Source organism: Canis lupus, chromosome 11 (assembly GCF_011100685.1).
Source record: "Canis lupus familiaris isolate Mischka breed German Shepherd chromosome 11, alternate assembly UU_Cfam_GSD_1.0, whole genome shotgun sequence".
Classification (NCBI taxonomy): Eukaryota; Metazoa; Chordata; class Mammalia; order Carnivora; family Canidae; genus Canis; species Canis lupus.
Genome location: NC_049232.1, coordinates 35,237,471 through 35,263,491, shown reverse-complemented (window position 1 = coordinate 35,263,491; position 26,021 = coordinate 35,237,471). Strand labels below are relative to the sequence as shown.

General features: G+C 39.2%; 1 protein-coding gene across 7 annotated transcripts in view; it reads left to right on the top strand.

The window, feature by feature from the left end:
* FREM1 (FRAS1 related extracellular matrix 1) overlaps window positions 1-26,021 on the top strand; it is a 164,745-nt gene that overhangs the window by 133,169 nt on the left and 5,555 nt on the right. For 4 of the 7 annotated variants that reach the window (XM_038552420.1, XM_038552419.1, XM_038552421.1 and 1 more), the window contains 8 exons: window positions 1,824-1,953; window positions 4,578-4,650; window positions 11,323-11,472; window positions 12,963-13,201; window positions 14,390-14,437; window positions 14,707-14,871; window positions 15,056-15,184; window positions 15,591-15,706. In XM_038552420.1, coding sequence (XP_038408348.1) covers window positions 1,824-1,953; window positions 4,578-4,650; window positions 11,323-11,472; window positions 12,963-13,201; window positions 14,390-14,437; window positions 14,707-14,871; window positions 15,056-15,184; window positions 15,591-15,706 — 1,050 coding nt within the window. Of the gene's footprint in view, window positions 1-1,823; window positions 1,954-4,577; window positions 4,651-11,322; window positions 11,473-12,962; window positions 13,202-14,389; window positions 14,438-14,706; window positions 14,872-15,055; window positions 15,185-15,590; window positions 15,707-24,264; window positions 24,328-26,021 lie in introns of those variants that run through there. The other 3 variants (XM_038552422.1, XR_005366776.1, XR_005366777.1) reach the window with 3 other exon arrangements.

The window sequence follows — 26,021 nt, the reverse complement described above, 5'->3', positions numbered from 1 at the left end:
GCACTTTCCCAAACACCAAAGCCCTTTATGGTTTGAAACTGAACAGCACTCTCCATGGTCCCTTTATGGATCCAGATCAGCAATCAAATTGCATTTAGCTTTAGCCTTGAGGTCACCTGGATCTGCAGAGTGACAATGATGAATTTTTGCTTGTCATGGTTCCCATTAGCAGTGGATGGATGGATGGATCCTCAGGAGATTGGATGTTGAAACTCATTTAAACCTTAGTGAGACTTAGCTGAAATCCACCCATCTTTATCTATTCCATTCATTCCCACTGCTCTTCTTTCCTTTCTGTTTCATCTCTCTGTCCTTTCCCCTAATCCGTCTTGTTGATTTTTTTCTCCCTTCTCACTTAGCGGGGTCCTGAAGGAATTCTTTGCCACATGTTATTTTTATTGGCATTTATAATAGCCTTGTCGCTTGTTATCTTGTGATTCTTTAAGCATAGCCATTTATGTCTTTATTTCTTGACTGCTCCATGCCAGATTTGAATTCAGTTACAGCAAAGACCCACGAGTATCCCAGTATTTCTAATATGAGGATTCTGTTTTCATGTCGAAATTTTATGAAGCCCAGCATGCCAGTAACAATAAATTTCATATGTATCGATTGAATAAACATGTATGTTCATAGAGATTCATGAACCTCTACCATAATTCCATGCCCCCAAACTACCTTGCCTCACTGGCCCCTGGTCCTTGGAGTAAGAGAAAGAGAGTGCATTTGAGTTTATCTTGCTGGTGCACTTAGAGTATATGACTGTGACACATGATTGGTACAAAGACATCAAGTGGATAGTAAGGGATAAACATACTCTCTAATATGAATGGTCTCCACGAAAGCCTGGAGAACCTTGTGAAACCCGTGCCCTACATGGCAGTACCCAGAATTTCTAGTTGTGTGAGGAAAATATTGTAAAAAATGTATTAAGAAATCTAGAAGACAGAGCCTACATCTGAGTGGAAGATTGGGAAAACAGTAAGACAACCACTGAGAGTTTTGCCAATGTAGAAATAAAGGAAAATGAGAGAAACAAAAGTAACAGAAGAAGTGTATTGGATGATCATAGTGAAGATTGCTTGTGTCTTATACAATCATGTCTCTGATTTTCTCTGGTTTTCTGAAAAAGAGAAAAAAAGTTTCTCTATTATGAGGAGTAGACAGTTTCCATCTGATGTTGGGCTTGCTAAATCTACTGTGGGAAAAACACCACCCCCTATTTATCAGGTTTATTCAGTTGTATAGCTGCATGCAAGCTACATGTCGGTTGGCCCTTTTATATGCACAGAAGAAGGAACAGATTATGATTGTAAAACCCATGCACATTGTAATTCCTAGGCATATCCTGAAAGGTAACCAGTTATTAAAACTGAACCCAAGTTCAGAGATGATCTGTGTCTGGAACCTTCTTGATGTACCAGCAAAGGCCAAAAAAATAAGAGAGAAGATTTCTTTATCAATATCCTTTCCAGAAATAAATGTTCCCTTGAATTTTATCACTGCTGGTTCCTTCAGAGCATTCACATTGGAGTCCCTCTGGCAGGCTTTTAACCTTGGTTTCTGCATTTGTAAAACAGAATTCTAATACTTACTCTTTCTACCTCACAGCATTGTTGTAAGCATCAGATGAGATTGTTAGTAAAAGTTCTTTTTGAACTAAAATGTACCAAATAAGCATAAGGAATTTTTAGCAGTGGTGTAGGCTGATGAACCACTTCTGTCACCATGCTATGAGCCAGTGGTTCAATCTCCTACCAAGCAGAGGATCCCTACAGGCATTTACCAAAATGTTTTTCCTTTTCTTTTCCTTTCATTTACAGTTTGGAACTGAAATGGTCTCATATTGAGTGGTCACAGACGGAATTTGAGGTCTGCGAGAGTGTGGGCATGTTGCCCTTGGAAATTACCAGAAGGGGATATTCCATGGACTCAGCCTTCGTGAGTGTAAAGGTAACAAGTCAAAAATGTAAACTGTTGGGCTAAAATTTGGGTTGCTGTTTGGTGCCTTTGATTATTTTCTTAAAAAGAAAACGAGAGTAACAAAGGAAATTTCAATTTGCTGAATCATCGCCTTATTTTAGAGATTTTACATCTAATGTTTTCTGTCCTTTCACCCTTGATCTAGCTTAATTAGTTTCTAGATGAGATATTTCAGACTCACTTTTTAGTTTTTACATCTGGTCATTGAGCCTTGAAGCTTGACTTTACAGGGAGATAAATCCAACCTGGTGACCTCGGGCCAAACTCTGTTTTGGAAAAGAAAGTGTGTATGCAAGACATCCTGTGAGGTCTCCAGAGCATAGTGCAGCCCCCAGATGGCTTTCTCTTAGTATGCCACCAGGATCACTTCCTGTGGTCCAGGGGATGAGGGAAATCAAGGGGCAAACTTATCTTAAGAGTCACCCAAGTTAAAATTAAGAGAGCATATATCAACCCAGGCCTCCGAAATATAAAGAAAATTCAGTAATCACTTTAAAATTAGTCAACTGGTTATTCCTTTCCATTGGCATGGATCCAGGGAGCACAACCTATGGCTTCCAGAATTGAAGGATTTTTTTGGGAATTGCTATCATAGTAACACTTCAAGAGAATGACAGCTTGAAAGCTTTTATGAACTAACAGTAGTGAACGAGCCTTGAAGACTCCACTCCTCAATCTGATGAAAGGGGAGTGATATTAGCTTCTGGAAAAAAGGTCCATCTCAGTTCAGTCGCAATTATATTAATAAATTCAAATCACCCTCAGAGCCTTGTGCACTTAAATCCTACCATATCCACATTTGGTATTTACCTGTCCAATAGGCAAAAGCTCTTTTTCCCAGTGGATGTTTTATTGTTATTGAAACATCAGACAACTTGGAATGCCCTATAATTTCCCAACAGATTGTTCATGCAAAATGAAATCTGCCTGAATGGTTTTTAAATAATGCTTTGGTCTTCTATAGAAAACGCCATATGCTCTAGTCTAGAGTTTTGGGCCACATACCATTTACCTGGCCAGGTAGAAAGAACATATGTGGTGTGACATGGAACACTTTTGTCTACTTAAGCTGAACGCATACCGTGAACCTACAGGCCTTCATCAGACACAGCCCTGAGCCCTCAGGGACAGCTCCACCCAGAGTGCAGGTGCCACCGTTACCCAGAGCATATTGGCTACTGGATCAGAGGCAGAGGAAGGGAAAGCACGTTGACTTGTGTTTTTTGCCCCAGTTTGAATCGTGCACCTTCACCAGGCTGATTGCTCCAACCAGCTTGCCTCAGACCGTTCCTTTTCCCACACAGGAGTCTGTTAGCTCAGTGGTGGTAAATACTAAGTAATTGTATGTGCAAGAGCCATGCGGAGAAATGTGACTTCCAGCATATGGTGGATACAGGTGTACAATGGGCTGCCTTTTCACAATGAAAGGTTGTTCAGGAGGAGCCTTGGCATTGTAGGCAAAGAACAAATGGAGGCTTCAGAGGAAATACTCTCTTCAGCACAGTTTCCACTGCAGACCTATTAGCAGATCTTAGGGCTTTTGGTGATGAACAGAGGTAATGTCTAAAGCCATAAAAATAGGAACGTTTACCTTTTCAATTGTGCACTTCATTTCTTTGTATGAAAGTGAAGAAATAGAGTCACCCATTTTCTCGGCCATCTTACATGTCTAAAAAAGGGCAAAGTGACCCCTGCCTATCATGGTTACATGGGATTCTCATTTGATGACTTCTTTTTCAAACTGGTCAAGGACACTGTTCTTAACATGGATTTAGACTCCCTCTGGGGAAGATAAGGCCATGGCTTGAGAGCCCTAAATCACCTCTGGTTTTTAGCCCTGAGAGTGGGGAACAGGAGATCAGTAAATAGTCTCTGTAAACTAGCACCATTTTTGTTGTTGTTGCTAACTTACTTGATGGAGCCTCAAAAGCCCTCAGTTGTGTGTGTATGGGTTGATTTTGTGTGGCCGTTCACCAGGTCTGCCATCCCCAGTGAGCTCTTCTTCATTTCTGTGAAGAGGGGTGGTTTCATCCGGATAGGAAAATGGACCAAACTTATATATGGTCAACTTGTCTAAGGCGTCAGTGCCCTGAAACTCACAGGATACCCCAAAGCTACTTGTTGGGAGCACCTGCTATTGCTTCTTCTCCCCCTCTCTTTCCTCTGAGGCACAATTTCAAAGCCAGCTTGGGAAAGAAGGAAGGTAATAAATGGACACTCGTAATGAAGAGAAAAATATTATTTAAAATTTATTTTGCTTTCTTCAATGACTGAATTATTTATAAAAATGTGAAAAAGGAAAAAAGTTAACTTTAAGGAAGATCATGTAGCCTAAATCTAAAATGGTTTATTATAATTAAAGAAAAAACTTTATGTTAAAAACAGATTTACAAGCATGGCTTTGGGGTGGTGCCTGGCTGGCTCAGTCAGTAGAACATGCAACTCTTGGTCTTGGAGTCATGAGTTCAAGCCCCATGTTGGATATACAGCCTCCTTAAAAAAACAAGGATAAGTTTAGTCTATTATGATATTAGACTAGATGTTTCTCAATTAAAATATATTTTTATTAAAAAAGGACATTTGTCCCTTTTAAGGTCAACCAGGTGTCAGCTACAGTTGGAAAAGACTTCACTCTGACTCCATCTAAACTGATTCAGTTTGACCCAGGTACGTTTCATGTCTACAGTTTGTTTCCTATTTTTGTAGGAGTGTGTGGAGATCATGGGGACCCTCTTCAGCCACTTCAAGAGAGATCAGGTTGGACTTGAAGTTTTGTCCTTCATTTTTCACTTTATCACAAGTGAATATTTATTTAAAATGAGAAGAAAGCCTATAACAAATATAAAGTATCAAAGCAAACACCCAAAAAATCCAGAAAAGAGTGTCATTTGAAAAATTATTTGGGGGCACCTGGGTGGCTCAGTTGATTAAGCATCTGACTTTTAATTTTGGCTCAGGTCATAAGATCGAGCCTCACATCAGGCTCCATACTGGTTGTGGAGCCTGCTCAAGAAAGATTCTCTTTCTCCCTTTCTCTTTGCCCCTTTCCCTCCTAAAAACAAACAAACCAAAAACCAAACCAAAACAAAACAAAACAAAAAACAAATAAATAATTACTTGGAGTCCCTAACACAAAGCTGAATTGAACTGTCTCGTATTTTGATGGAAATTTTCAGAAAGTCATGTTTGCCTCAGGTCATTTCTAAATGTTTTCTCTTGGAATAGGTTGATATGAGGAGATTCCAGGAAGATTAATTAGATAGCACATATTTTGTTTTGAATCAGTGGAAAAATTTTGCCAGGTGCAAAAGGGAATATAAAAGTATGGCGCCTGCCCTTAAAGGTGTTCTCATGTGGGAGACAGAGACATGAAAACAACTCACTAACAGTATGTTGGGACCCAAAAGATGAGCCATTGTTCTGGTTAAGGGAAATTCTGGAAAACTTCCCAGAAGAGATGGTGTTTTGAATAAGTAGAAGAAGAAGAAGACTTTAGGGTGGAGGACCAACACACTTTTGGGGAGCTGTGTCTAAAGCACTGAGGCTGGAGCCACACCTCCCTTCCCTGGCTTCTGTAGAAGGGGCAGGTAGCTCTCCTTCACTGCATGGTTCTCTCTTTCCCTCTGGTCTGGGATGGACATGGATCACCTGGCCACTGACATGGAAAAGGCCTTGAGAAGCAGCCAGGGCCTGTGACTTCGTGCTCTCCTCGGAGGAGGTATTCTGCACTCTGAGAACATTCCACCGAGTCAAAACCCTTGCCATTATCTACCACTGTCATGTGATATTCCAAAGGCAGAACAGAATGGCTTAAATATCAGCACCACTACAAATTTGACAACCTTAATAGTAAACATAGAAAAGAAGTGCCCTTGAGCAGACATTTCTCCATAGAAGGCCTACACATGGCAAATGTGAAAAATAAATGAAAAATGTTCCACATCACTTGCCATCAGGGAAATACAAATCAAAACCACAGTGAGGAACGCCTGGGTGGCTCAGTGGTTGAGTGTCTGCCTTCGGCCCAGGGTGTGATCCTGGAGTCCCAGGATCGAGTCCCACATCAGGCTCTCCGCAGGGAGCCTGCTTCTCCCTCTGCCTATGCCTCTGCCTCTCTATCTCTTTGTGTCTCTTGTCTCTCATGAATAAATAAATAAATTTTTTTTTTATTTTAAAAAATAAAAAACAAAAAACCCAAAACCATAATGAGATACCACTTTACACTGGTGAGAATGGCTAAAATTAACAAGTCAGGAAACAACAAATATTGGTGAAGATGTGGAGAAAGGGGAACCCTCTTGCACTATTGGTGGGAATGCAAGCTGGTGCACCTACTCTGGAAAACAGTGTGGAAGTTCCTCAAGAAGTTAAAAATAGACCTACCCTATGACCCAGCAATTGCACTACTGGGTATTTACCCCTAAGGTAAAAATGTGATGAACCAAAGGGGCACCTGCACCCCAATGTTCATAGCACTGCAATGTCCACAATAGCCAAACTGTGGAAGGAGCTGAGATGTCCTTCAACAGATGAATGGATAAAGAAGATGTGGTATATGTACACAATGGAATATTACTCAGCCATCAGAAAGGACGAATGCCTCCATTTGCTTCACTGTGGATGGAACTGGAGGGTATTATGCTGATTGAAATAAGTCAATTAGAGGAAGATAATTATCATATGGTTTCAATCATATGTAGAATATAAGAAATAGTGAAAGGGGCCAGAAGGGAAGGGAGGAAACTGAGTGGTGAAAAATTAAAGAGGAAGACAAACTATGAGAGACTCCTAACTCTGGGAAACAAAGGGTTGCAAAAGGGGAGGTTGATAGGGGATGGAGTAACTGGGTGATGGACATTAAGGGGGGCACATGATGAGATGAGCACTGGGTGTTATACTATATGTTGGCAAATTGAATTTAAATTTAAAAAAATTAAAAAAGAAAAATTACAGATATTAAAAAGAAGAAAGAAAAGAAATACCTTCCTGCCATTCACCACAAGTAGGATGATGTTTTGTGACTAGTTTGCTAAGGCTGCCCTCACAAAATATCACAAACCCAGTAGCTTAAAAACAGAAATTTATTTTTTCACAGTTCTGGAGGCTACAAGTTCAAGATCAAGGGGTCAGCAGAGTTGATTCCTTCTGTGAGAGAGAATCTGTCCCATGCCTGTCTTCCATGCCCCGGTGATTTGCTGGAATCTTTGGCATTCCTTGGCTTCTGCTGGATCTACACCAGTCTCTGCCCTTGTCCCCACATGGCTTTCTTTGTGCCTGTGTCTGTGTCTAGATTTCCCCTTTTAATAAGGACATCACTCATAATGGATTAGAGGCCCCTCTAGTACAATTTTATCTTAACTAGTTACATCTGTAATGACCTTATTTCAAATAAGGTCACGTTCTGATGTACTAGGAATTAACATTTCAACGTAAAGATTTTGAGTGACCCAATTCAACCTATAACAATGACCCTTAAATTTGACATGAAACTACCCAAATACAATGATTGTCCTCCCACCCATGATTATTTACATTTCTGTCTTGTGTGAGTTTGTTCCTCAAGTGACCTATTTTGTAGAAGAGCTATTCCCATTATGTATTTGATGATTATCCCAGGTTGCTTCAGGCTCTTGTGCTCTGGTTAACCTTAAGATTCTGATGCATTTGCACTGTGTGTGTCCTTTTTATATTTCATGTTAAGGCAGTTCAAACCTTTCCATTTTTTGAGGAGTCAAGAGTCTTTGTTATATGTTGTCTCTATTATTTGCGGTCTGTTTATCACAAGATTTGAACTGATTGGGCTTTCAGTAAATATTGAGCAGCCTGCCAGGTCTCTGGATTGATTACAACTAGCAAGTATCACACTTAGAGGGGACTCTGAAATCCACCTCTCAGAGGTTCAACTGGATAAGATAAAGACCAATTTGTCTAGAAGAGTTTATTTTGAATAGATACTGATGACTTCTGGAGGCTCTAACTGGTCATGATCTTAGGGACTATTTAGACATTTTAAGGAAAAAAAATCTCATAAGTTAAAAAGAAACAATATTTGCCTGTTCATTGTTTGGGAATTTACTAGCCAGAAATGGTTTCATAAGCTGAGGTCTTATTTTAGAGTATTTTATTTTATTTTATTTTATTTTATTTTATTTTATTTATTTATTTATTTTTTAGAGTATTTTAAAGTTCCTATGTCTACAGGTCCTGTAAATGTTTATTTACTCCTGTATCGTTAATCCTTGCCTCTTCTGGGTCTGGCGTCCCCACGCCCACGCCCACTGCTTCTGCCCCAGGCAATCTGTTTGTTTCTTCAAAAATGTAGCCTCTGTGATGGACGAAGAACGGAGTGAGAATTCAGACAGTGGGATATTCTAAGATTTGAGAACTTTGGGGAGGGTGCTGGAGAGAAACAGGTAACGTCTCAGTCTAGTGAACTACGCCTTGCTGCCATTATACTGAACCCCAAACTAATCCTGCCTACTTTGCATTCAGCTCTTGTGACTGAGTCGAAGTGTAAATATTCTGAAGAAAATGATTGTTTTCCTTTTAAGTATGTGTTCTTGAAAGGTTTGCTGCTTTCTTAATTGGGACTAAATCATTCCTGAGAGTCAAAATGTTTTCCAAAGGAACAGATCTCTAACATGGCATTTACTAAAAAACATTGAGAAAATGTCTTTCAATAATGAAATCTGCTTTGCAGGAAAATATCCAGTAATTGACCACTCTGTAAAGTGGGCTATGTCTGCATAAAATGACACCTTTTCCTCAGCACCTTTTGTTTTATGGGAACAGGAGGCTGGTGCAAGCCTTCTGAAATTGCTTATAATCTCGGTGATTTAACAACTACTTTGCACCTTGAAAATGGGAGAGGAAGGAAAAAGAAAAACCCAGAAAGTTCTTACTTCCAATCTCATTAACCTAGAAAAGTTGGTTCTATATGCACACCTGGTAGGCATAGAAACAAAATTGAAATGCAAGCAAGCCAATCAGAAGGTTACTTAAATTAAATTTGGAATAGATTTGCTCTAACCGTCTGGTTCTACTCCATTAGGTCTTAGAAAAACTTTAATTTAGGGGGAGGGAGTGGGCAAGAGGGAGAAAGGGTACTATAATTTTTAAAAAATGATTCTGACAATAAGAGGGCAATTAGTTGGGACTTGGCATTTTTTGCATGTATCAGATTTTTATTTGAATAATGCTGAACTTTTTGGACTTTGAGAGTCAAAACAGTTCTTTGAACATTAAACTTCTTAGCATTCAAGAACTTTCTTCACTGTCTGGTCTCTTATCCCTTCATGCCAGGTTTATTACAAAAGCTGCCTATGCAGTCTCTCTACTTCTAGCCTCTTTACCAGTCTTCCTGGGCCCTTAAATCTTCCTGCATAACACTGAGATAGATTTTTCTAAGCCCTCATTTTCAAGAGTCTTCCCTGTTGCCAAAGGTTTAGAGTCTGAATCCAGCCACCTGGTGTCCAGGGTTCTCTGCTCCCTGGCCACAGACTGCCCCCTGCTTTCTTACCACCTCTCTGATGTGAGCTCCGCTGCAGCCAGCTAATTCGCTCATTCTCTATGCAAGGCCTTGGCTCTGCTACCTTCCTGCCTTTGCTTATGCTGTTTTCTCACTCCCTCCCTCCAAAACCTTCCAACTCTGGAGCCTCCATACATGTTGTATTTACCATCTAGTCTGTATCTTGGCAGCTAATCATATGTAGCCTTGAATAGTGGACTCTTCTGGCATTTACATCTTCTCTTTTCCAAGATATTTTAAATTCCTTTATGTCAGGGTTTGCTGATGTTATACCCGTGGTATCCTCCATAGCATCTATAGCAAAGGTAAGTACGTAATAGATACAAAATGTATATTTTGATGGGTCGATCTGTCCACCTATGAGGTGGGAGTTATATGGAATTTTATGTTTGGTGTTTCAACTTCTGTTTTTGCAAAGACTAGGAAAGTAATTGATTTATGAATTCACTTGATACTGAAAACTTAACAAACCACCTGTCAGCCTGGTTTTTTTAAATTAAATTATTTCAAATACACTTCATTTTTTTTCCCTCTAAGTGCAGCCAGGAGTGAGATAAGTGAACAGTTTCATCTTTCCATTGGATTCTGTGGGGGATTGAGGAAACTTTGATTAGATCATGAAATCTGTATGTGACACATCTTCAAAAAGGAGGCTGTCATATAGATGGCACAATAGAGAGGCATAAATCTGCAGCAAACAATGTGCATGGAGAAAGGATTCCAGATTTTCAGAAGAGAAAGCTAGAAAAAAAATGTTTGACTGCTTATACATAGATGGGTTTATGGGAATAAAAGCCCTCAAATAGCCAATGAGTAAATGCCAGGGAGTAAAAGCTTTCAAAACTTAGTCCTAGAAAGTTAAACCATAAATTTGTTAACTTTTTTTCCCCTTCAACTTGAGCCTTTTTTTCTCTACAAAATAGTACTTTTTTTTTTTTTTTCCTTCCACCACCTTGTCTTCTAAATAAACTAAGGGGGTTATCCTGTAATCCGCGTCATGGAAACTAGTCAGGGTTAGACAATCTCACAAGTTTCTTCCAGCTTGAATATTTGTGTTTCTGGGGTTCCATTGCATCCCATCTTCACAGTGACAGAATGGCTCTGGATGTGCTTGTAGCATCAAAACGGTTCGGTGTTTGGTTCACAAAGTTACTATGAACGAAGCTTGATTGTAGCTGCATGAGCAGGGGCAGACAGAAAGAGAAAAAAAAATTGGCTCAGTCTGTTTCTAAAACCCCCAACCCATAAATCCTCTCGAGGAGGATATCAAATATTGAGTATTACATCATTAGAAAAAGCATTTGTGGGCTAGAAGGATCTCAGGAAGTCAAGCAGCCGATGGAGGCAGCTGTCTTTAGAAATCAATCATTTCAAGGGTTCCATGAATAGCATGAAGTACCATCCAATAATCACTTTTAACTGTCTGTACAAACCTCTTAGGATTTTTGAAACTATTAAGATTTGAAGATTACAGTACTTGTTTCTTGAGAAGGGGCAGGTCGGGGGAAAAAAAGTAAGTCTTGGATCTCATCTCCTAACCATTTTTGTTGTCGTTGTTCATCCTTTGCATAATGCAGCTTACTTTTTTGTTACAGTGTTTGCATTGAAACGGAATCATCATTGTCCAGGAACAAACGTGGTCTTTTAATATTATTTGGGAGAACAGCAGGACTTCAGTGAGTTGGTAGCAGTACAATAGCTCACTTAGGCTACTGCAGCCGAGCTGTAGACATGTTAATTAATATATTTCTCTGACACCTAGGTGATTGAAATAGCAATTAAAGAGTAATTAAAATGTTTACTTCTTGTAGGAATGTCAACTAAGATGTGGAATATAGCAATTACCTATGACGGATTAGAGGAAGACGATGAGGCCTTTGAAGTAATTCTGAACTCCCCTGTGAATGCAGTTCTTGGCACCAAGACAAAAGCTGCAGTGAAAATTTTGGACTCAAAAGGAGGTATTCTTTTGATCCTCATCTTGAAATCAGGAGCGGTCCTGGCGCATAGCTGCTTGCTTTCAACAGCCAATGTGCTTGATAACGCCTTCAAATCAAAATGCTTAATTTCTTGTCAAGAAAGCAACCTCAGTCATATTGTAGGTCCTTTATTCTGGTTTCTGCTTCATATGGTTTTCCTCCCGCTAAGAGCTAGCGTTTGAGAAAAGCAACAAGTCAGTGGCATAGTTGGTTTCGGTTTTTTTTCCCCCTACCCGTTTGTTGTTCTCACCAAGGGGGAAACAACATTGGTGAGAATCTATCGACAATTATTTTCCCCCAGCATTTGTGGGGCTGTAATTATCTTCCTCTGTTGAAGAGAGCTCTTAATGCCTCAAATCTGAGCCCCCACTGTAGTGTGACCAGGAAAATTCTGAGAGGAAGGAATGGAGAAAAATAGATGTGAAAGATACAGCTGGCTGGGGGATTCGAGAGCAGCTGGAGAATATTAATGAATAACCTCGGGTTGTGGAGCCAAGTATAGGTCCTGGATGATATATGCAAAAGAACAACCTGTGAACTAAATAAAATAAAACCAAGCACAGTCCTGGGTGCTCTGATTTTTTTTTTCCTGCCAAAGACTTTCTACTTAGGTGTCCATTTAGCATTTGACGAGTGTCCAGTTACCATGTGTGGACTTAGACCTATGAGGTTACACCTGCTGTACCCATGGTACGTTTTCCCCACCTGAAATCCACTCTCACCTCTTCTCTTTCTCATCCTGTAATAAAGATAACCACTATCCCCTTTCCTTTATAATACTCCTATTTCAACAATGTCTTCCCCCACCACCTTTAAGGCCAAATTCATTCCTTTTTCAGTAGACTTTTCTGGTCACAGTTAGTACATAAAATATATGAAAATACACACTTTACACCTGAAGTACAAAATGTCCACACACGAGGGTCGTGGGTTGAGATATTTGTCATACTAACTGGAAATGTTTCCAATAGAAGTCTCTCCGTTAAGATTTCCTGGATCTTTGTTCTGTAACAGTTGAATGCTAACTTTTATAACTGTTACTTGATTTCACTTCTTCAAACAATTCCAGTTTCTACCTGTAGGAGACTGGGGAAAGGATGAACACTTTGAAGTGTTTATAGAATGATACTTGATCAGTGAATAAATCTGAGGAATGCTGTGACATGAAGAAAGGTGAGGCAGTTTCCCCAGTATATGGTATGATTAGAAAATTATGACAATGGTTTTCATCTGTGGTTTGTGAAATCAATTTCATGACTTTATAATCACCCTGTAGAGGTGCAGAAGGGCACAGCTCTCCTGCGTGGAAACTGATGAAGAGTAAAGGAGTTTCTGGCAAATGGCAAAAAGGCAACATCTGGTGGGAAAACCATCCATCTAAGTTTAATGACAAGTGCTGCAGGGGCTGTGTCGATGCGATCACTTATCTGTTTGTGTACAATGAACTGACCTGCCATCTTTCATGCCTCCAGGACAGTGTCATCCTTCATATTCCTTCAACCCAAACAAGCACAATGCAAGGGAGAAGGGCATTTGGCACCCGCTGTCCCCAGGGTCTTCCTCATCCACCACTTCTGGTTCCTTTCATCTGGAAAGAAGACCCCTTCCATCTTCCAAGCGGCCAGCAGTCACTAGGGGAGACACCGGGCAGGGCTTTGATTCTGCAGATCCGTCTCGTATGAAGCTTAGGACCCAAGGGAATGGCAAAACAGTGAGGATGGGGAACTTCTGGGATGTGGTGTGTGGAGTACATTGTAAAACAATAAAAAAAAATTAATAAGTGTTCTGAAACACTGAAGAAGCTGATTTGCATAATGAAGGGGAGCCATGATTCCTTTCACAAGTATGCAATTCCCCCCCTTTTTTAAAGATTTTGTTTTTAGGGATCCCTAGGTGGCGTAACAGTTTGGCGCCTGCCTTTGGCCCAGGGCGCGATCCTGGAGACCCGGGATCGAATCCCACATCGGGCTCCCGGTGTATGGAGCCTGCTTCTCCCTCTGCCTATGTCTCTGCCTCTCTCTCTCTCTCTCTCTCTGTGACTATCATAAATAAATAAATAAAAATTAAAAAAAAATAAAGATTTTGTTTTTAAGTAATCTCTACATCCAACATGGAGCTTGAACTTACAACCCTGAGATCAAGAGTCTCATGTTCCAGGCGGCCTGGGTGGCTCAGCGGTTTAGCGCCGCCTTCAGCTCAGGGCCTGATCCTGGAGACCCAGGATCGAGTCCCATGTCGGGCTCCCTGCATGGAGCCTGCTTCTCCCTCTGCCTCTCTCTCTCTCTCTCTCTCTCTCTCTGTGTCTCTCATTAATAAATAAAATTAAAAAAAAAAATCTCATGCTCCACCAACTAAGCCAACCAGGTGCCCCAAGGCAGTGCCTTTTGTATACAGATATCATAATGCTGCCCGCTTCCTTAATCTGTACTAATTGAGGTGATAGATATACTGACCCATCCATATGATTTCTGCTTTGGTTCCTTTTGTGATCGAAGCAGGGAATAACCAGTGACCCTGGGACAGAATGAGATTAAGTGATCTATTTGAGTGTGGCAACCGTGGCTTTGACCTTTATTATTAGCACAGGATTCTAACTGGCACACACTCATGAGTGTATGTGTGTGTATGTTTTCTTGGACCTCTGTGTACTATAGATATATCAAGAAAATAAGTCTTTTCTCTATAACTGAAACTTTGAATGTATGAATCAATACTGGTAAGTGGTGATTGGGTCCAGTGATTTTTAAAAATTCTAATGATTTGGGCATGTAAAGTCTTAGGACATAAAACATATGTTTTAACATTTTTTAGACACAAGATCTTACTGAAAGGGTTTTACCCTGTTGCTAGTTATTATTCAAGCCAATTTTGCTCATATGTTGTATTTTGTTGATTTCAGGTTCTTCCATCCTCTGTTTATAGAAATGGAACCGACATCATCTATCATGTAAGTGTAATCTGAGAAACTTGCTAAATTTCTTGTATTTGTGGATGCAAAATAGTCAGTGAAACTATTTTTTAATGTCTTCCATATTTATGTATTTCTCTTAAAGGCCTGTTTTGACATTTGCTTCTGAGGCTTGGGTGTTCAGGAAGAAAACCTTTTATCTTTCTGCTTTAGCCCAATTTTTTGATTGTTCATTTTTCCAGCAAACGTTTTTGTTTGCTACCTGGCTATTTGCTTTCTCTTTATTTGTGTTTTCTGGTTTCCTCAAGTATCATGGAATGGTTTCCCAGAAGCTGGAGGGAGACAGTTCTCCATCTCGCAAAAGGAAGGCCAAAGTAGCCATCACCAGTCTGCCACAAAAGACAAGCCAAGTGGCAGCGCTGCCTCAAGCAGATAAGATGGAATCCACAAGTGACTCACACTTCTCCAGACAGGTAGGAAAATCTCTTTACTTCCTATTCATCTTACAACAGGCTATTTGCTGGGCCACAAAACAGCCTGCAGGCTTGGGGATCCTTTGCTGAACACAAAGGCTACCCAACAAATGAAGACCTCAAGGAGGTGAGTGAGCGACCCAGCTTCTTTACGTCAAATCTGCAATCCCTCTCCTTCCCATAGGACCGATTGCCCTCAATTCCAAAGGACTGCACACTGGAATTAAAGGGACTTCTCCACTTCCACGAAAGCCTCCGGAAGCTGTACAAGTGTGATGGAATTACCTGGAAAGCCTGGAGCCCCCAAACCGAGGTGGGACACAGGAGCCACAAAGTATCTTTGTGCGATGCTCTGCGATAAGCCAAGGGACGGGAAATGATCTGACTACTCATGCTAGGTCTACCTGCCTTGGAAGGTGAAGAGGCAAACAGGCCTGAGTGGTATTTTACGAATCACAAACTACAATCGTTAATCGATGCGATTTAAGGAGGTCATCAGAATGTTAAAAGTGCAAAATGAAACAGTGTCAACTTTAGTAGTGTTTTCTGTGAAAAGCCATCACATTTCTCAAGGTGTAGCATTGGGATAAGGGCTGACCTCCTTTCTGGTGCCAGAACCACTCTAGTCAAGCCGGGGGACTCATAGGACTCCTTATGCTGAGAGCAGATTCTAGATTTTAAAGACCGTTCTGATGTGAACATGCACAATTATATTTCAGGAGGTGGAAGGTGAAGCCTGCCCAGCTGGGTGGCACCATCATTCAGGCTACTGCCACTCTTTGGTCACAGAGCAGAAGGGCACCTGGAGCACTGCTGCCCGAGCTTGCAAGGAACAGTAAGAAACCCTATTTCACCTTAATTAGTGTTTTCTTCCCTCCTGTCTCTTTTCTCACCCAGCTGCAGGGTCACTTCATTCATTCGAGTGCTAAGTGTCTGATATCTACTTGGTTTGGTTTCAGGAACCCTAGGAGAGTTCTGTAGTCCAGAAAGATTGAGCTTAATAGTATATTTTGATGTATCTCTTTATGTGACAACTGTGCCATTGCTGAAATTCTATTTTTTTAGCTTCTCCTGATCTTTTGAAGAAAGGCAGAAGGAGCTTTTCCAAGTCAGCAGCACTGCAGGTTTTGTCTTCTTTTTTTTTTTTTTTTAATTAAGTAGGGATTCCTGCCCACTAATCTGAAAATACATAGCAATGAAAGGTCCTAAGGTATCAGACCTATGACAGTGTAAGAGACATTGATGGTTATGAAACCAGACAATTTGGACAAAGGGTCAGTGGATAATGGAACACTTAGTGAAGGATGACTTGTGATCAAATAATGACAACAAAATTTATCTAGCCTGGAAGGACTTTAAAGATGCATAAATACCTATCCCTGATACCACCCCTGCTTTTTGCCCACCTATAGGCATATAACTCTAACACCTATAGTCACCTATAGTATATAACTCTCCAGAACAATGCAATTAGACTAAGATCCCCCATGGTTGGAAATTGAGACTAAAGAAGTCTCTAGTGAATAGCAGTCAGATCTTGCACTTTATCAAATTCAAAAATTTATGCTCATCTAAAAACACTGTAGAGAGTGAAAGAGCAAGGCACCTGTGGGGCTCAGTGGTTGAGCGTCTGCCTTCAGCTCAGGGCATGATCCTGGGGTCCTGGGATCGAGTGCCGCATAGGGCTTCCCTCAGGGAGCCTGCTTCTCCCTCTGCCTATGTCTCTGCCTCTCACCCCGTGTCTCTCATGAATAAATAAATAGAATCGTTATTAAAAAGAAAGTGAAAGTGCACACCACATTTGGGAAAGCTTATCTCCAGTTGTCCATCTGATCTAGGTCTCAAATAGAGAAAATACAAACGCTTCCTATAAATCAATAACAAAAAGACAACCTGATTTAAAAAATAGCAAAGCAGGGATGCCTGGGTGGCTCAGAGTTTGAGCATCAGGTTTGATCAGGTTTGGCTTTGGCTCAGGTTGTGATCCTGGAGACCTGGGATCAAGTCCCACGTCGGGCTCCCTGCATGGAGCCTGCTTCTCCCTCTGCCTATGTCTCTGCCTCTCTCTCTCTCTCTCTCTCTCTCTCTGTGTCTTTCATAAATAAATTAAAAAATCTAAAGCAAATAGCAAAGGACTTGAAGATTTCGTCAGAAAAGATACATAATTGGTCGATAAGTGCATGAAAAGATGTACCACCAGGGAAGTGTGAATGAAAACCACAATGAAATACCACTTCAGACTCACTATAAAATCACAAAGACTGACGTTACCAAATGCTGCAGAGCAAATGGAGTTCTCATGGTTGCTGGTGGAAGTGAAAATGGTACAACCACTTTGTAGTGCCATTGGGCAGTTTCTTATAAAGTTATGTGCATTTTCCTATGACCTAACATCTCTCCTCCTAGGTATTTACACAAGAGAAATAAAAATATATTGCTAGAGGAGCACCTAGCTAGTGCAGTTGGAGGGGCATGTTACTCTTGATCTTGAGGTTATGAGTTTGAGCCCCACGTTGGGAGTAGAGATTACTTAAATAGATAAAACTTAACCAAAAAAATGTGCACTAAAAATACATTTACAAGAATTCATAGCAACTTTTTAAATAATAATAGTTTGCATCATTTGTCTTTTTGTTGTTGATTTATGAGGGTTCTTTATATTTTCTCCATCAACAAGGAAACACATTTTCTTGACAATTTATTTTATAAATGATAAAATGGAATGAACTACTAAAACTTCCAACCATGTGAATAAATCTCAAAAACATTGGGATCCCTGGGTGGCGCAGCGGTTTGGCGCCTGCCTTTGGCCCAGGGCACGATCCTGGAGACCCGGGATCGAATCCCACGTCGGGCTCCCGGTGCGTGGAGCCTGCTTCTCCCTCGGCCTGTGTCTCTGCCTCTCTCTCTCTCTGTGACTATCATAAATAAAAAAAAATAAAAAAATAAAAAAAAAACATGTAGAGAGGAAGCAAGCCAACATAAAAGAGTACATATTATATGATTTCATTTATATGAATAGGAAAAGCTAATTTGTTAGTTGGTGTTAGAAATTAAAAAAAAAAAACAATTATCTCTGGGAGGGATTGTAGGGTGACTAAAAAGCACGAGGTAAATTCTAGAATGATGGAGATGTTCTATGTCTTGCTCTGGGTGGTTCTTACATGGATATACACAATTGTCAAAATTCATTGAATTGAATACTTAAAAATTTATGCATTTTACTGTATGTAAAATATAACTAGATTTTTATTTTTTAGAAGATTTATTTATTTATTTATTCATTTGAGAGAGAGAAAGAGAGAGCATGCAAGAGCAGGGTGGGGAGGAACAGAGGGAGAGGGAGAGAGAATCTTAAGCAGACTCTGTGCTGACTATGGAACCCAACACAGGGCTTGATCTCACAACCATAAGATCACCACCTGAGCTGAAATCAAGAGTTGGGCACTTAACTGACCATGCCACCCAAGCACCCCATAACTAGATTTTTATAAAGCTAATAAATATTTTAAAAGTTTGGGGCATCAGGGTGGCTCAGTCGGTTAAGCATCTGTCTCTGGCTCAGGTCATGACCCCAAAGTCCTGTGATCAAGCCTGTGATCAGGCTCCCTGCTCAGTGGGGAGTCTGCTTCTCCCTCTTCATCTGCCCCTCTCCTCTACTTGTGCTCACTCAAGTGCGCTTTCTCAAATGAGTAAATAAAACCTTTAGAAAAATATATTTTAAGTCTTTTAAAAAACTGGTCAAATCTACCACCCTTTTTTTACTGATGTATCTCATATCTTAAGTATAAGTAAGAATCTATAGAGGTTAATAGGTGTCTTTCAGGTTTTTGTTGATGAGCAGGTGATATAAAATAAGTTAAACTATTTTTTAAGATTTTATAAATAATTATTGTTTAAATACATATGTTCCCATAATGCTGTATGTTAAGGAACAATGAAGACATTCTTCCAAATTACTGGGTGTCCTACTTTTATTTAAAATTTGCCTTGATGTATTGATAGCTCAGGTAGGAATAGCAGTATAGATTTTTTTTCTCCTTGAGGAAAGAGCTCTGGTGCAGAATGAAAAGCTCTCTGATGTAGCAAGAAGACTACTGCAATATATTATGAAGAGGAGAGTATGGTTTCTATGCTGACAAAAATGAGGGGGAGTACAGAAGTGCAGGTATACTGTAGCCAAGGTTACTATAATCAAACTGCCACTGGGATTTGTTGGTAAACTACAGATGAACAGAGCAACAGAACTTCAGACCTTAAGTTTGAAGGTAGCCTTATTGTTTGTCTTCCAGTGGTACTAAATGACAGTGCAAGTAACTCTTCTGGCCTCTAATGAAGCTTTAACTGGTTGGTTCTTCATGTTATGAGAAAAGTAAAGACAACGTGTATTAAGTGGTATCTTTCCATCCATTCATCAATTTTGGCATAAGGTCACCAAGTATCTTTTCCTAGAAGGGCTGTTCTTTACTCTGATATTATGATCTTCTAGCCTTTTGAGAAATGACTCAAAACTCATGTCTTTTGAAATAATGGCAGTTTTTATAGTAGTATTGATATCTTCAGGGTGACCAACCTACATTAGTCCCCCAATATATTTTTTATTTTATTTTATTTTTTTATTTTTTTATTTTTTTTATTTTTTTTATTTATGATAGTCACAGAGAGAGAGAGAGAGAGGCAGAGACACAGGCAGAGAGAGAAGCAGGCTCCATGCACCGGGAGCCCGACGTGGGATTCGATCCCAGGTCTCCAGGATCGCGCCCTGGGCCAAAGGCAGGCGCCAAACCGCTGCGCCACCCAGGGATCCCTATTTTTTATTTTATTGATCCATCTAATTGCAGCTGGGTTTTAATAGTGAGTACAAAGAGTAGGAAGACTAGTTATACATCTATTAATCTCATCATAAATCTGTTAATATTACACAATTCACTCATCCCAGTAATAAACTTGAGGCCAAAATTAATTTAAAAGTCTAGCTACTTCCTCATGCATTTGACCTGAGATGTCATATGCAACTTGGCTTTAAGCGCGTTTATACTCTGACCCTTTTACAGAAGGCTGACCTAGTTCGACGTGCCTCCCTGCCAATAACACCTTCCGTGTATATTACACTGTATGGTTTACAGAATTCTTTCACGTACCACGTATACTGGGTTATTTGATCTTCCCATCACTTCTGTGAGGAAATCAGGTATTATTATCTACATTCTTCAGATAAAAGAGATTTGGGGAAGCAAGATCACTTGCTTGTGGCTCTAAGCAAGTAAGTGGAAGCGACAGGACTTCATTTTCTATGATACTCTCCAAAATAGCTCCATAAAGATCTGTGACGAGCACACCTATGTTAACTTTATGTTGAACTAACTTAAAGTAGGTTTCAAAACTATGTATTAGTATTTTGTATCTTTCACATCAAAGACATATTATGATTTTTATTAAATTATAGGACCTAAGTGTCTTTTGGATTGAAATCAAAGTAACCTTTTAGAGCAAACCCAAGGTATCATCAGGTTCTCTGTTTATAAATTCATTCATTCAACAAATATTTGTTTGGACAATTAATGTACTGGAAATGTCTAGACCAGCCTGTGTCTTAAAGTATTATCCCCCAGTACTGGCCCCACAACTAAATCATTCTTCATTCATCAATGAGCTTCAGAGAAATTGACACCATCTCTCTCCAGATGCAGCTGTCTTGTATGGTGTCTTTGAACCCTGCATTTTACATCAGTAACATGTCATACAATCCTGACAATTCCTTCCCACATCTTCTTCTCACAAAGCTCTGTTAAGAATGTAGAAGTCATTGGGGCACCTGGGTGGCTCAGTCAGTTGAGCATCAGACTCTTGGTTTCGGCTCTGGTCGTGATCTCAGGGTCGTGATCTCAGGGTCAAGAGATTGGACTCTGCATGAGGCCACCGATCAATGGGGAGTCTCCTTGAGATTCTCTCTCTCCTTCTGTCCCTTGCCCTGCTGTCTCTCTATCTATAAAAAAATAAATAAATTAATTAATTAATTAAATCTTAAAGAAAAAGGAATGCAAAAGTTGCTGAATTTAAATGGCAGCATTTACCTTTTGTTAAGTTGATGTCTTACGATAGATCCAATTAAGAAGCTCTCTGGACCTAAATGTAAATAATGTGATTTACAAGCCATATTTGTTAAGTGCATATGTAAGAAATATACTATTTCGTATTTAGAAATAGTATAAATGGAAGGATATTTTGAGCTAGAATAGCTTATAAAATCTATTGTAATGATGATGGAAAATTTGTCTTCCCTATTAATTCAGGGGTATTTTTTTTTAATTTTTATTTATGATAGTCACACACACAGAGAGAGAGAGAGAGAAAGAGAGAGAGAGAGGCAGAGACATAGGCAGAGGGAGAAGCAGGCTCCATGCACCGGGAGCCCGACGTGGGATTCGATCCCGGGTCTCCAGGATCGCGCCCTGGGCCAAAGGCAGGCACTAAACCGCTGCGCCACCCAGGGATCCCCTAATTCAGGGGTATTAAAGATCATACATAATAGATCAAATATGATATTATAAGCTGGTTGAGAAGCAATTTTTTCATATTATTTTGAAGATATTTTGATAAACTCTAGTCTCATGGAATTGTTTTAAGTTCTAGAATGGTGATATCTTTTAAGATATAAAACTGAGAGAACTTCCAGAACAAAAAAATAGTTTTTAGGGACAATTGGAATTTTTCCATCATATTTTAGAAAAAGACTAATTATGTGTCTATCAGTAATAAAACTACTTCAAATTACACATTATCCGTTTACCAGATTTGTCCAGAACTTAAAACATCTATCAAATACTATTTCTGATGGTATCCAGGATTTGTAAAAGAGGTAAAGAAAATATATATGATGTAAGATTTTTAAAATATCATAAAAGCTTTCAACTTTCATTTTTTATATAAAAGTGAGTATGAATACTTGATCTGATTTGTGTGATACTCAATACGCATTGTATTTCAAAAGGATGAGAATGATTACTCCAAGAACAGTTGATACTAGTTACAGACATTTCAAAAAATATCTAGCAATAAGTTAAAAGCAAACTAAAAAGAAAAATAAAAGATCTCCATATTCCTTTGGTTCAGTCTTTGTAAAAGAAGTATTTTTGGACAGCAAGGCCACTCTTCAGTATAATTTTATTGTGAACCCCAGGACCTCCTCTACCATTAAACCTGTTTTTTTCACCTGTTGGGGCTCCCTACCTCCCTTCTCTGGCCCCATTACTTTTCAGGTTAATTATGTTCTCTTCTTTTCCACCCTCTTTGTCTTGAAAAACAGGCATTCTTCACTGTTTTGTACACCTGAATTCAATATAACCCTGTATATTAACAATACTGGAATTAAAATTAAAAACTTAATTAAAAATATATATAAAAGGAAGAAAAATAGGTATTCTCCTAGGAATTAGCCATTGCTTCTATGATATAAAATGTATAGTTTCGAACATTGCACAACCTGGCTATTTACCTTCTCATGGATTAATTTTAGGAAATGGTTTTAGATTTTATAATTAGAATTAATATTAGTATGTTTTGGTATCAGGCATCATTAGTCAATTCTGGGCTGTATTTCCTGGGGTTCCCTTCCCTGAAGGTCCTTTACAGAGGGTCATTTACAGCACCCACATTTCAAAAAGAACAGCAAATTTTGCTTTCCTCCTTGTCCCTAATCAGATTGCTAATTCAACTCAATCTTTATCTCCAATCTCCTTTCTTCTCCATTGGTGTTTTATTATTTTTCCAACCCAGAGGAGCTAGACTCCTAGATTAGGTATTTCTTGAATTTACATATTGTAATCTCATCTGCTCATTTCCTTAGGCAGTCATTGTACATTTGGTAATTCTATTATTATAAATCATTATCTTAAAAAAACCATTTTGTTTTCCACAGGAGTGTCTGGAACCCCTGCTGGCCTATCCTTAAAGAGTTACTCTGAAATACATCTATACTTAATCAAAAACATTTCAAAGTAGATGTTTATTTCTTTAGCTAGAAAGATTAGTTTGTTTTTAATGCTACACTTTGAACACCTTCAAATTTCAGAGCTTTCAAAAGACTTTTATTTATGTGTTTCCCTCTATATTTTCTTTTTTAATCTCTCTCTATACATATCCATATAGAAAATGTTCACACTATTTGGTGTGTATATTGGCATAAAAGAAAAGGAATGTCTTTGTAAAATAATCAACATACCAGTGCCTAAATATTTCTTTTATAAATAACTATAGTCTAACATTTTACCTATCCTAAACACAGCTATATTCCCATCTTGCTCTTTGGGGGCTTTTTGCTTCTTGGAGAGACAAATCAAACTAGTACTTGACCAGCTAAAATGGCTTTTACAAAGTGTGCTTTCACGATAGTTTCAAGAATCTTAAAGCAGGAGGAGATGTTAAATATCCTTGAATAAAACGTGTTAATTCGTAATGATGAAGGTGAGGCTAAAGTTACAGCCATAAGAAAATTAGGGGCAGAAGAGGAAGAGAACTCAGATCTCTAGTGCTTTGTTCAATATACCATATTGACTGAGGCAGCCCCTCGAGCCTTCCCTCGGCCTACACATAACACACATTTGGTATTCTGCGTTCTAAACCCTCAGCACGTTGGAATTACCAAATTGGATGTGAGAGGAAGGGAAGAAATTGTGCTATCGTGTCTGCTGTGACTGTCAGACAGGAGATGACAGTAAATAATGAGGTCGGATTCAATCACAAAACCCAAATCCAGCAGCCTGAGGACATTCAGAGAAGGGGTAAAGAGACTTACATACCTCAGAAGTCCTAGAAGTCACCACTGCATGATAGAATGATTAAGTACTGGTTTCTATTTTTTTATTTTTTAAGATTTATTTATTCATGAGAGACACACAGAGAGAAGCAGAGACATAAGCAGAGGGAGAAACAGGCTCCCTGTAGGGAGCCCAATGTGAGACTCTATCCCAGGACCCCAGGATCACAACCTGAGCTGAAGGCAGACGCTCAACCACAGAGCCACACAGGTGCCCCTGTACAGGTTTTAATGGGGAAAAAAATCATTAAGAAATGGATAAATTGTGTTCACCATATGTGATCTTGAAAAGCAAAGAAATGGATCTGAAGTTTGGAAAGACATGGGCAAAATGAATAAAATATCAATGGATGTTAACCAGACAAGATCATGGTGACTTTGTTTCTTGTTTGAAACTTTCTGTATTAAAAAAAGAAGAAGTAGAAAGGAAAAAAATAATCATTAGCTTTTTACTTAAGACATTTTTAAAAAGCTTTTAATGGGCACCATTGGGGAATTAAAACTATCAAATATTGCTTATAAGAATAATTCAGCTACCAGCAAAAATAATTCATGAATAATTCTTATTCTGTTTATAGAATAAAACTGTCCTAATAAAGCATCAAATCTATCATCAAAAAGATGAGAGATAACAATTGCTGGTGAGGATGTGGAAAAGAGGAATCCCTTGTGTATAGCGACGGAATGCGAATTGGCACAGCCACTATGGAAAACAGAATGGAGGATCCTCAAAAGACTAAAAATATAACTACCATATGATCCAGCAGTTGCACTTCTGGCAATATATCTGAAGGAAAACAAAACAGTATTTTGAAGAGATATCTACACCCTTATGTTTATAGCATGTTTATTAATTATAATAGCCAAGACATGGAAATGAACCAAGTGTCCATCGACAAATGAATGAAGAAGTTGTGATACACACATGCATGCGCACGTGCGACACACACACACATACTGGGATATTATTCAGTCATTAAAAAGAAGATCCTGCTGTTTGTAACAACATAATTATCATTGAGGATTACACTAAGTAAAATAAGCCAGATACAGAAAGCCAAATACTATATAGAGACTTAGAACAAAACAAAAAAACAAACTTGGGATGCCTGGGTGGCTCAGCAGTTGAGCGTCTGCCTTCAGCTCAGGGCATGATTGGGATCAAGTCCCACATGGGGCTCCCTGCCTGGAGCCAGCTTCTCCCTCTGCCTATGTCTCTACCTCTCTCTCTGTGTCTCTCATGAATAAATAAGTAAAATCTTTTTTAAAAACTCCGGGCAGCCCACGTGGCTCAGCAGTTTAGTGCTGCCTTCAGCCCAGGGCCTGATCCTGGAGACCTGGGATCAAGTCCCACGTCGGGCTCCCTGCATGTGTCTCTGCCTCTCTCTCTCTCCCCGTGCCTCTCATGAATGAATAAACAAATAAAAATCTTAAATAAAAAAATAAAATAAAATAAAAAATAAAAACTCCTAGAAAAAAGATCAGATGTGATTAGCATAGGCCAGAGATATGAGGTGGGGTCATTGGACAAAAGTGGTCAAAAGGCACAAACTTTTGGTTATAAGATAATTAAATACTGGGATATAAAGTACAACATGATGAGTATAGCTAACACTGCTATATGGTATATTTGGAAGTTATTGAGAGTAAATCCCAAGAGTTCTCATCACAAGGAAATCAATTGTTTTTCTTTTCTTTCTTTCTTTTTTTGTTTTTTTGACATCTAAATGAAATGAGAGATGCTGACTAAATTTATTGTGATCACTTCACAATATATATAAGTCAAATCATTATGTTATGCAGTTTAAACATAAAAACAATTCTATTTTGGGGGAAAATATTTATATATGCTTATAGGAACACATGCTTTAACTTCTACAACACCTATGAAGTTTCAACAGTGAGACCATGCTCATTTTACTGAGTCTGACAACAATTATTGGGGTAGTTGATTAAATATACCAAATGTAGGGACGCCTGGGTGGCTCAGCAGTTGAGCACCTGCCTTCACACCTAGGGCATGATCCTGGAGTCCTGGATCAAGTCCTGCATCGGGCTCCCTGCATGGAGCCTGCTTCTCTCTCTGCCTGTGTCTCTGCCTCTGTGTGTGTGTGTGTGTGTATGTGTCTCATGAATAAATAAATAAAATCTTTATATATATATATATATATATATATATATATCTCAAGTGTAAAACATCATCCTCCCATGGACCAAATAATTCTTTTTATCTGAATAGTTTGGGTTGCCTTACTGATCAAATTAACTGGATATTTGTCAAATTTATGCCATTTAGAGGTATACTCCCCATGAGAGTAGTAATATTTTGGCATTA